The sequence below is a fragment of the Tupaia chinensis genome, unplaced genomic scaffold, assembly GCF_000334495.1.
Source record: "Tupaia chinensis unplaced genomic scaffold, TupChi_1.0 Scaffold000002_1, whole genome shotgun sequence".
NCBI lineage: Eukaryota > Metazoa > Chordata > Mammalia > Scandentia > Tupaiidae > Tupaia > Tupaia belangeri.
The window spans coordinates 496,817-509,390 of NW_006159428.1; the positions used below are offsets into that span (position 1 = coordinate 496,817).

At 43.4% G+C, this 12,574-nt stretch overlaps 1 protein-coding gene across 7 annotated transcripts in view; it reads right to left on the reverse strand.

Moving 5' to 3' along the window:
- The window catches only part of PAM (peptidylglycine alpha-amidating monooxygenase), a gene marked incomplete at its 5' end in the record, with an annotated part of 212,106 nt that overhangs the window by 36,399 nt on the left and 163,133 nt on the right, over window positions 1-12,574 (reverse strand). For all 7 annotated transcript variants that reach the window (XM_014589171.1, XM_027772271.1, XM_027772253.1 and 4 more), the window contains 1 exon segment: window positions 11,204-11,333. In XM_014589171.1, coding sequence (XP_014444657.1) covers window positions 11,204-11,333 — 130 coding nt within the window.

Here is a 12,574-nt window from a genome sequence, read left to right on the forward strand (position 1 = left end):
TAAAGAATTATATTATTCAACTTTATTTATTTATTCATTTATTTACATTTAATAAGAAGGGGACAGAGCAGGAGAGAAGTGTGGGGGGGGGGAGTGAGAAAGCAAGACACCAGGTGTGGGACTCGAACCGTGGTCAGTCATATGGGAGTCCAACAGCCCCAAACACCATGCTACCTGCTTGCCCCAGTTCTTACATTTCTGATTAAGGAATCTGTTCATTTAACTATGTCTCTTCAAAACAAGCAACATAGGGAACCAGCAGTTAGCGTAATGACTATGTCGCTGGACTCCCACGTAGTCGACCGCGGTTCGCGTCTCGGACCCGGTGGCTTAAATCTCACGCCGGGCGCGTGTGCGTGCGTGCCCAAGATCCCGAGAGGAGAATGGAGGAGAAGGGATTGCGGCGTGACCATCCCCCCTGGGGGGTGATTTCTCGCTTTCTGTCTCTATGTCTCTCTCTGTCTGTCTGGCGAGCGCATGCGCCCTATAGCGAAAACCTCTCCAAAAAAAAAAACAAAACAAAAAAACAAACAACATAATACCAAAGGAAAAAGTCTCAACAAATAAACTGCAGAGATACCAAACCCATGTTAACATCATTTCAATATCTTAATTTATTGGCTTGTTGAAAAAGTTATAAAGTATTTTTCTGTTTGTTTATGCCAAAATGCATCATGACTTTTCTGACAACCCAATATTTCAATAACATAAAAAACAAATTAAAAAAAATCTAGAATTCCTAGTAGGAATATAGCTTTAAAAGAAGTAACCACCACATAATAGATCTGGCACCTCATTTAAAATCTTGGTGAGACCCTTTAACAGATGGCTACACGTTTAAACAGGCAGTCTCAAAAGACATTCATTCAACTGACAGGCTGACCGGTCCTAATCCCTACACCTGCGGTGGCTGGAGCTTCATGAAGCTAGTGGGTGGCCTTTCGTAGTCACCAGAGCAAATAATACAAAGAAACTGATGTATTTTCTTAAATGAGAAACACACACACACACACACACACACACACACACACACGCACGCTACCGAGTAGTTTATAAACTCTTGTAATTCAAAGAAAGGTAACCCTTGAACAGTTCACAAATGGACATCAGATTATAAAGCGGGATACACCGTTGCCATAGCAAACAGCTTAGTTAGTGTTCTAAAGCAGCCACCCCACATTGCAGGCTGCAGAGAGGTCTTTATTTCAACCACATTTAACTTTTTACAGGATGTAATAATACCCTGCACATCTCACACAGTGCGGGGAGCCCGGGCGATTTTTGTTCGCTTCTATGGAAAAGCATTCAGCTGAAAAGCCTGAACTTGGGGCTGTGGGTTGGAATGCATCAGCTCTTTATTTTAGCAGAGTGAATTCTCCATTAATGATCTCACACATTAGCAGCTAATCAAGTAGTTCAGATAAGGCTGAGAAGAAATACTTTAGTATAGCCTCTCCTTCTCCCTCTCTCTCTTACACACACACATATTAAGAACTAAAGTAGGGAGACAATACATTTCTAGGCCATTGATCACAATTAAGGGATCGCAGAATAAATAACAACCAAAGAAAGAAGTGAAACACAATGTTGCAATTACACCAATTAAGAAGCTAGAGAAGGAACATAGGTTTTCAAGTGAGAAAAAAAGTGGACACACACATACGCAATGTTAGGAAAGCAAAGAACATATAATAAAAAGGTCACAGATGCTAAATGGGATATAATTTAACATTATGTAAAAAAATTTACTTCTGATTATATATATACATTGCAAAAAATCCCTATGAAAAGGTGGGCAGGGACCAGCAGTTCCCGTAATGGTTAGGTTGCTGGACTCCCATGTAGTCGAGGCGCCCTATAGCAAAAACCTCTCCAAAAAAAAAAAAAGGGCAGACAGAAAACAAAAAAAGTACAACTATTTTTTTTTTCTAGAGAGATCTTTATGTAGGGCACATGTGCTCAGTGGAGAGACAGAGAGTCAGAAAGCGAGAAATCGCCCCCCAGGGGGCATGCCCACACGATAATTCCTTCTCCATGTTCCTCTCAGGATTTTGGGCATGCACACACATGTGCCCAACATGTTTTAAGCCGCCAGGTCTGGGACTCAAGCCACGGAAGAGTATGTGGGAGTCCAATGACATAACAATTATTCTATTATTATGCTATTATTGGGGACCCCCAATAATACTATTCTATGCACTGATATATTTCTTATGAGATACCAAAAAAAAAAAATGATGAAAAGCACTCAGAATTGGGTACCACAGCACCTGGGCTCTGGGTTCTGCACACTGGCCAGCACTGGCCAGGCCACCTGGAGCAAGTCAGTTAACGGCACGTTTTGTTACCGAACAGTACGAGACAGCCACTGAAGCCCCGCTGTTCTGGACAAGGGGACCGAGAATCAGGGAGTTCCGATGTCTTCAAGCAGTTCTCAAAGCAAGGAAATAACAACTAAGGTTTACCTCCGGGTGTCCATTTTTCTCCAATGTCTCACAAAAAAAAAGAAGCAGCTTTTCTCTTAATAAGATTGACCTCACTGGATTAGAGAATCTCCCTCCCGGTTAGGAAATTCAGTGTGTATACACAGGCACGATGGGAGGATGAGCACATAACCAAGAAGCATTAGAGAAAGTGGCATAAAATGAAAACAAAATAAGTGGAATAAAATGGGAAATGGCAAAAGAAGAGAAGGGTGAAATACCCAAACAATCTCACAGAGAACTCCTTACAGGTTTCTCTCATATCCGAAGGCACAGAGGTGTCCCTCAGTCATTCTGAGTTCCGTTCTCAAGGCTCAACTAATTCCTATGGTATGAAGAAAGGATAAGGAAGCAGAATCCTAAGCAGGTATTATCTTATTTATATTTGCTAGAGGGAACAGGCACTCACTGCAAAGAAACAGAGAGAGAAAGTGAGAAAGCACTCCTCCAAAAGGAGAGAGGAATGGAGTGGAGGTACGCGGATGGCCATGCCACCATTCCTGCACTCCATGTCTCCCTTTCTGGGATTTGGGGCACGCACACACTCAGGCCCAATGTGTTTTTCAAGCTGCTGAATCCAGGATTCAAACTGTGCATTCAGCCATATAAGATCCAGCCACCTCAACTACCATGCCACCAGCTGGCCCCTCCAAGTAGATATCTTAACTGAGGCTCCAGAAAACCAGAGAAGCAAATGGTGAACTGAGTTTTTTTTGCAAGTGAGTAAGCAGACAAATTTCTGAAACAATACATATTGGCCAAATTCCATAAAGCTTTTTTTTTTTTTTGAGAGATTTTCGCTATAGGGCGTGTGCGCTCGCCAGACAGACAGAGACAGACATAGAGACAGAAAGCGAGAAATCACCCCCCAGGGGGGATGGTCACGCCGCAATCCCTTCTCCTCCATTCCCCCCTCGGGATCCTGGGCACGCAAGCACACGTGCCCGGCGTGAGTTTTAAGCCACCAGGTCCGGGACGCGAACCGCAGTCGACTATGTGGGAGTCCAGCGACACAGCCATTCCGCTAACTGCTGGTTCCCAAATTCCATAAAGCTTTGAGGAAGAGATGGTTTGTGAGCTATCTGGGGTATGGTAGCATACCTGGGTCGAGAAGACCACATGAAAGTTCTCTATGAACAAAATTTGGAAACCCAGCAATTCAACTTTCACATTTTATGCACATTTATAAAGCTAGGAAAAGCATGCTCATCAAAGAGATCTAAGGCTGAGAAGGATGGCTCATGCTTTGGTTAATTAATACTAAAGTAATATCTGTAAATGGAAACAATGGTAAATTTAAGGGAAGTGTGATATGACTGAGAGAAAATCCTCAACTCAATCGCTTAAAGACATGGCAGGCCAGTCCATGGGCCTGGCTGTGCAAGGCAGCTGGATTCCACGTGGTCAACAGCGAAGTTCCAGTTCCGGATACACCGGCTTTAATAAACACGCCAGGTGCGTGTGCATGCACGCCCAAAACCCAAACAAGGGATGAATGGAGAAGGGGCTTCAGCGCGACTGCAGCCCCCCAGGAGTGCTTTCTCACTCTCTCTTTCTTTCTGCTGCGCACATGTGCCCTCAGGCAAATTTTTAAAAATTGCATAATTATACATCTTCAGTAAAAATTTCAAGTTTTTGGAAGTGTATGTGGAGATTTTAGTAGATTACACATCCAAGATAGGAATATGGTGAAATAACTGCTAAAAAAGTGAAAACAATCCTTTTATAATAATAACTATCTAGAGAATAAATCAAGGAAAGTAACTGTATCCCTGGATCGATCACATGCAAGGTATCGTGGCCACCTCTACATCGGACACCTTAAAGGACTGAGGGGGACCAGCTGGACACTCCCACAGAGTGGACCATGGTTTGGGTCCTGGACCTGGCAGCTTGCTTTCTCTCTCTCTCTCTCTCTCTCTCTCTCTCTCTGTGTGTGTGTGTGTGTGTGTGTGTGTGTGTGTGTGTGGTCAAATTAAAATAAAATGTAAACAAATAAAATAAAATAAAAATAATTCTTCAAAAAAAAAAAAAAAGGACTGGGGCCGGCAGGTGGCGTGGTGGTTAAAGGCGCTGGACTCCCACATGGCCGACCATGGTTCAAGTCCTGAATCTGGTGGCTTGCTTTCTCACTTTCCCTCTCTCTCTCTGTCTGTCTGATCAAACTGGAAAGTAACAATAATAATAAATAAAGTTAAATAAAATAATTCCTTAAAACAAATAAAGGACTGAGAAACCAAAGCACCTTCTGAGGAAAGTAATCATGTCAGCATTAAGACTGGCCGAGGGCCTGCGGATATTCAGTCCGCAGAATCAGACCTCCTTCAACTATGCCAATCACTGGCACAGCTACAAGGGAGTCAATGCCTTCTGCACTACTCTGCCCACGAGGGTGGTGGTACAGGACTTGATTTTAGTTAAGTACAGTGAATGGAGAACTTTACATCTAGACGTATCCCATAGTGGGTGGCACGTGGCATACGTAGGGAATTTCTTGGCCCTGGACAAGTCCCAGCCCTGGATGACTGTGGGAAGACCTCCAGAACAGATGTGGTCATCAGGCAGGGGCTGGAGATAAGCTCTCGGGTGGACGTTTGCTGTTTCAGTTGCCCAGTGCATACTGTTTTACGCTCATGAAATCGCTGCTTTAGTTGACCCAGCATTGTGAACCCACACTCAGTCCTTTTTTTTTTTTTTTTTTTTGAGAGGTTTTTGCTATAGGGCGCATGCGCTCACCAGAGAGACAGAGAGAGACAGAGAGACAGAAAGAGAGAAATCACTCCCCAAAGGGGATGGCCACTCCGCAATCCCTTCTCTTCCATTCTCCTCTCGGGATCTTGGGCACACACGCACATGTGCCCGGCATAAGTTTAAGCCACCAGGTCCAGGACACGAACCGTGGTTGACTACATGGAGTTCAGCAACATAGCCATTACGCTAACTGCTGGTCCCTCAGTCCATTGACTTCTAATGATGTTGACTTCATAATTACATTCCAGGGTAGAACAAAAGACTTAGGAAAAAAAAAAAAAAAAGTGGACTTCATTTCTCTGCCCACAACGCATGGGTCAAGAATAGATACACGACCAGTGTCAGCCCGGGGAGTAGCACTAAGACATGAGTTTTGGACCTGTGAGGAAAGAGACTATGTGTTCTGTGAGATTAGCGTGGGAAGGTCATGCTGAAGCTGCAACTGGGACAACATCAACCGGGGCTTGGGAATGGAGCCACCCAGGACAAAATGAGTTGAAAAGTGGATCCTGCTTACCGTTTGGGCTGCTCCAGCCCCTTGACGTTTTCAATACTACAAACAGGTACATTTCCCCCTTTCCTAAGCTAATCTGTTCTGAGTTTTCTCTCCTGTTGGTAACACAGCCTGAACTGATATAACTTTCCAAATCTCTTCCAACTGTATGTGAAGAAATCATAGGGGCCAGCAGGTGACATGGTGGTTAGGTGCTGAATTCCCACTTGGCTGACTGCAGTTCAAATCCTAGACCTGGCAGCTTGAAAATCACCACTGGGTGCATGTGTGTGCGTGCCCAAGATCCCAGGAGGAGACTGGGGAGAAGGGACTGTAGCATGACCATCCCCTCTGGGGGTGATTTCTCATTCTCTATCTCTCTGTCTCTCTCCAGTGAGTGCACATGCTCTATGGCAAAAACCTTAAAAAAAAAAAAAGAAGGCCAGCAGATGGCATAGTGGTCACGTTGCTGAACTGACTCCCACATGGCTGACCACGGTTTGAGTTCTGGACCCAGTGGTGTGCACGTGGGTGCCCAAGATCATGGGAGGAGAACGGAGGAGGAGGGATTGTAGCATGGCCATCCTCCCTGGGAGGTGTTTCTCACTTTCCCTCTCACTGTCTCTGTTTCTCTCTCTCTCCAGTAAGCACACATACCTTAAGGCAAAAACCTCTAAAATTTCTTTAAACAAATTTAAAAAATAATAATAAAAAAGAAATGATAAATGATATGAGATACAACTTTTAACACCTTAAAGTCAGGGGCAAGAACCAGTTAATGAAGTGGGTACGTGATGTGAGTCCAGGATAACACGACCCGGCCACAGCTGCGGTACATGAAAGGAAGGTCAGAAGGCAAGCCTTTGACGGTGGGGTGGTTTTAGACAGAGGCCCAGAAACAGCTGTTACTGAGGCAGGAGCTGCCCAGCCCCTGCTGGGAAGATATAAACCTCAAAGAGCTCGAGCTGCCAACTTTCCTAACACCAGGACAGACAAGAGGCTCTAAGTTTCACTATGTTCTGCTGGCAAGATGCACTTCCTGTCTTAGCTGGAAGAAGTTTCTTTCTTTTTTTTTTTTGGAGAGGTTTTTGCTATAGGGCGCGTATGCTCACCAGACAGACAGAGACAGAGAGACAGAAAGCGAGAAATCACCCCCCAGGGGGGATGGTCAAACTGCAACCTCTTCTCCTCCATTCTCCTCTTGGGATCTTGGGCACGCACGCACACATGCCCGGCGTGAGTTTAAGCCACCAGGTCCGGGACTCGAACCGTGGTCGACTATGTGGGAGTCCAGCAACATAGCCATTGCACTAACTGCTGGTCCCAACTGGAAGAAGTTTCTTAAAGTAGCCAAACTGAAGTAGGAAAGAAACAGGGTAATCAAATTGAGGGAGTGACTATCATCTTCAGAAGGTTAGTGATTTAGGATTATTAATTGTGTTATTTTGGTTGTCCGGCTAATTTAGCATCGTTAAATAGGAGAGTAAGGCTGATTAAGGCCATCAGGCAGGGATAAAAGAAATAAGACTCATGAAGGCAGTTCATGCAATGATCAAAGGAGATCTGGATACTGAGCATTAATGGGGGATTATGACAGACTCAGCAACCTCTATCCTTAAAGAATCATCACCTCCTAGGAACTATAGAGGTGTCTACGTTTGACTTAGAGTCTTACGAAACCTGCAATCATGTGAATCTGTGGCATATCAAGATGAGAAAGATCCTCCCCCAAAAATTAATATAAAATTTCTTTGCTATTCTAACCAAACAACGGTAGCGATGAGAATTAAATTTCCAGCTGATTTTTAATTTCCATGGTCTTTCACCAGCACATCATAATAGAAGGATGCTTTTACTTTGTATAGTCCTTGAATTTTTTTTTTTTTTTTGAGAGATTTTCACTATAGGGCACGTGTGCTCACCAGACAGACAGAGACATAGAGACAGAAAGCGAGAAATCACCCCCCAGGGAGGATGGTCATGCCGCAATTCCTTCTCCTCCATTCTCCTCTCGGGATCTTGGGCACGCACGCACACGCGCCCGGCATTAGTTTTAAGCTACCGGGTCCGGGACGTGAACCGCGGTCAACTACGTGGGAGTCCAGTGACATAGCCATTAGGCTAACTGCTGGTTCCCCTAGTCCTTGAATTTTTAATAAAGAAGAAAATCTAACTACTTTGTCTAATTTATAATAATGTGACTTATGTATGTAGGAAGCGTGATCACATATGACCAAAGGACAGAGCCCGAAACAAAATTGTTCCTTGCATAAAAACTGAATCTATTGCCAGTAGGTGGCATAGTGGTTAAGGCATTGGACTCCCACATGGTCACCCACAGTTCGAGTCCCAGACCCTGCAGCTTGAAAATCACTCTGGCCCCTGTGCATATAAGCCCAAAATCCTCAGAGGAGAATGGAGGAAAAGGGATTGCAGTATGACTACTCCCCCAGGTGGTGACTTCTCACTGTATCTCTGTCTCTCCAGTAAGTACACATGCCTTATAGCAAAAATCACTTTAAAAAATTGAATTTATGGGGCCGGCATGTGGCATGGTGGTTAAGGTGCTGGACTCCCATATGGCAGACTACAGTCTGAGTCCCAGACCTGGTAGTTTGCTTTCTCACTTTCTCTCTCCCCCTTCTCTCTCATGAGCACACATGTCCTATAACAAATTAAAATGTAATAATGATAATAGTAAATAAAATTAAATTAAAAAATTGAATTTCTTTTCAAAAAAATAAGAATAGTAACTAATGTAGTAATGAGCTTCTAATTCTCTTCATGAATAACAAAGCCAAGGGTAACTGGATGCAGAGATTTGAAAGCCTGAAAATAATTTCTTCATAATCAAGAGCTGCAGAGGCTGCTAGGGGCCAACGTCTAACAGCAGGAAGGGAGAAGGAAAGAGGTGGCAGGTATTCTTATCCATAGATAACAAAAAAGGAGAAACAAGAAACAGAGACTTAGTGAGTAAGACCAGCAGCTCCCTGTCTCTGCATTTTCACCAGCGCCCTTCACTGATGCCATTTATCAAGGCAAACACACCAGGACTTTGACAACGAAACCGGAATCTGCTTCCACACGATGCTGGCTATGCAGACAAAAGCTAGATGCTGGGGGGGGAGCAGTTCTCCAGCTAGGATGGTGAATACGTCATACAGACCTGCATCATCCCTACCCCAGGCGGCCTCTCCCGACCCCTTTTGCTATTGAACTATTCCAGCCTGTACTGTTAACTTGGAGTGACTATCACATTAAGACGGAATTAAGATAGAACGTTGGACTTCATCCAGTTTAGCGTTAGCCAGCTGAAACAGGACCAATGAGAGAAAATGATGCTGTAATTTTCTAATCTGGTAAAAAGTAGCTAGAAATCCATGCAGAAAGTGTAGCAATATTCATTAAAATGAAGAACATGCTACAATGAACAGTAACAGCTTTTAAGAGCACTTGTTAAAATACCATTAGATGTTCAATAAGGACCAAGACCATGTCACAGAGACATACCAATGAGAACCTGACTTCAGCTGTTTGCTTTGAACTCTGAAATGATTCTTCTCAGATTTGACTTTCAAGTAGGACAGCTGGAGAGGACAATTACATGGTAACAAAGTAACCTATCCACTCTGAAATGCTGATGGAATCCTTTCTTTAATTACACCAAGAAAACTCCGTATGTGTAGTTGGTTGGCTAAGGTAAGTTTAATCAGCCTCTCTGAAAATGGAGGAAAAACAATTGAGCGATATATGTAGATCTTCAGTTTTACAAATGACACCCTGTGTCCCACACGTGAAAGGAAAACATCCGTTGGACTTAATTGATCAGATTATTTTAACATTTACTTTCATATTTAAACTCAAAAGAAATGAATACATGGATTCATTCATTACTCAGGAGAATTAAAATAACCTGCCAAACTTGGCAGCAAGCTTTTTTAAAAATGCAGTCATTGTGAATGTGCTTACTATTCCGCTAAAAGCAGGATTCCGAAGAGGTTAAGGTGAAGGGGGCCAACTCTGGAGGTGGCTGGGAAGGAGGGAAAGCCTAGCTTCGCCACTTGCTAACTGTGAGACTTTGTGCAAAACATTTCACTTCTCTGAGGTAGTTTATGAAAACATTTAGAATAGAGCCAGGCCCAGAGTAAACACTCAATGAATGACAGTCATTTTTATTAAAACAAACAACCAAGCCCTCTAAGAAGGTAGTAGAAAAGAGAGTAAAAGATTGAAAGGGAAACCCAAAGAAAAAAAATTAGGATTATTAGACGGTCCCAGTGTTATTTTCAATCTTTGATGTTCATGAAAAGAAAAAAATTTGAGTAGTAAAGTTGATCTATATTAAAATGTAAAGGCAGGCCAACAGGTGACGTGGTGGTTAAGGTGGTAGGATCCCACGTGTCTGACCGTGCGGTTCGAGTCCCAAATGGGTAGCTTGAGAAACATGCCAGGCACGTGTGCATGCGTGCCCAAAATTCTGAGAGGAGAATGGAGGAGGAGGGGGAGGGGATTGTTGGCTTTCCCCCTCTGTTTCTCTCCATCAAACACAAGCCCCCTATACCAAATTTTAAAAAAAGTGAAGGCCAAAATATTACTTCTGCACATGTGGCAGACGACCAACTTCTTCCATAGTGTTCAGAAGGCTACCTGTTCTCACTGCCGTGGATGGGATGATCTGAGGGACAGGGAGAGTCCATGGCCTTAGACCAGTTCTGCGCCCAGGACACGAACACACAAAGTGCTTTATTAGAGTCAACCGGTAGTTACTACAGTCTCTGTTTTTGACGTCCTGAACTGTTTCAGCAGTCTACTGACTTTGATCTGACTCCCCTTAGGAAGCGAAGGTAGCTTTAAGGAGAAAGGAATGAAATGTTAAATACTGGGTTGTCGGAAAAGTCATGACACATTTTTTTCATAGAAAAACAGAAAAGGGGACCAGCAGATGGTGTAATAGTTACGTTGCTGGACTCCCACAGAGTCTACCGCAGTTCAAGTCCCAGACCCACTGGCCTAAACTCACACTGGGCATGTGTGCGTGTGTGCCCAAGATCCTAAGAGGAGAATGGAGGAGAAGGGATTGCGATGCAGCCATCCCCTCTGGGGGGTGATTTCTTGCTTTCTGTCTCTCTGTCTTTCCGGTGAGTGCATACGCCCTATAGCAAAGACCTCTCCAAAAAAATAAAAAATAAATAAGAAAAACAGAAAAAAACATGTCATGACTCTTCTGACAACCCAATAGATAGGATGAGATGGCTACCGCCTTCTTTCTACAAACGAGTGAGGGCACCTCACTGTAAAATGCACGAGATGGACTTTGCTTCTTAGTCACCCATTAGAAAAACAAATATGCTTTGCTCATAAGAACCAAGTTCAAGAAGAACCTTTATAGTTCTCCTGCCATTATTCTTCACTTAATGAACAATTGTGTGTACTAGTTTTATTTACTCTTTGAAGGAAAAAAAAAAATCTTACTTACTTGCCATCCCAGACATGATCGCCTCTGTGGAAAATCACCAGGTTATTGTTAAGGTCCAGGGCTACCCCAGAAACTTGGACTGGTAACAAGTACATTCCTGGCCAACTCAGTACTTCTTCTACATGGAAATCTAAAAGATAAATCCATACATTTAGTATAAAAAGGAAAACGAATACAGTCTCATAAAGACTCACAATGGTTCTAAGAAGCTCATGCAGCAATGTCACGAGGCAAAGAAATAAAAAAATTCAAGACGTGCTTTCCACAAGATAGACAACATGCGCATGCTCAGAAGCCCCTGAGCCATGAAGTCAGGGGCCATGACCTTGTCTCAGGACCATCTGTTCTCTTTTCCAGCCGATAAGATGCTTGTAAAGTCAGCTAGACCAGAAGTCATTTTTTAAAAGAAATTTAAGACTGCCTACTTAAGATTCTTATTTTAAATGAATGTACTTGGAAAATATGGCAACATTTTAATACAAAGCTTTTAAGTGTTATAAATAAATAGCAAGCATAGATGGTGAGCCTGTTATTCTGTGTGTGCCTCTCTTTTTCTCTCTTTCCTATCTACCTGCCAAGTCACCGACCATCCACCCACCATGCACCCATCCGCCTCTCTACCGGGTCACCTGTGTAACTTCCAAACGTGCAATACACATTAAACCCACGTCAACCACTCAGTGAGCCTCCACTGTGCGAGGAACTACATCACAATCTCATTTCTCCTACATTCCACGTTCCTGTAAGAATGGGGGTGGGGAGATGCTCTTTCACTCTTTGTAGATCATTATTTCCTAGCATGAGAGAAAGGGGGGAAAAATGACAGAAACTCTGTGACTGAATGATTTCCAAATTACTTTCATTTCCGTTTGGAATACATTTATCTTCAGAGAATACCTGGGCTCGCTCTTGTTAATCTCTTTTGTAAACATGAAAAAGAGAACGATGAGTATGGAGTATTGATGCTGATTGAGAATATTGAGAGTAACAGTTACGAAGGAAACTGGGGAAGCTATGGAGTCTGTGTCAGTATTTCTTTCCCTGTCAAATTCTGCGGCAGAGATGCCGAGAGATCGAAAACCAGCAGCCGAGTCTCCTTTCTCTTTCCCACCCTCTGAGGACCTAGCAGCAGGGAGAGGAATCCCTCAAGTCTGGCATAGAGACCAGCAGATGACAGGAAGGCGCGGGGCGTGTGTGACCGGCTTCTGGAAACTGGAGAGGCAGTCGGTGTAAGAAGCACTTAAAACAACGGTCTCAAGCATACGAAGGGAAAAAGTACCTTTCACTCAAGACATGTTTAGTTTTGCATAGTTTATTCTTTTTCTTTAATGCAAATTACCAAAACATGGCGCAAGCACATGCAAAGGTCAG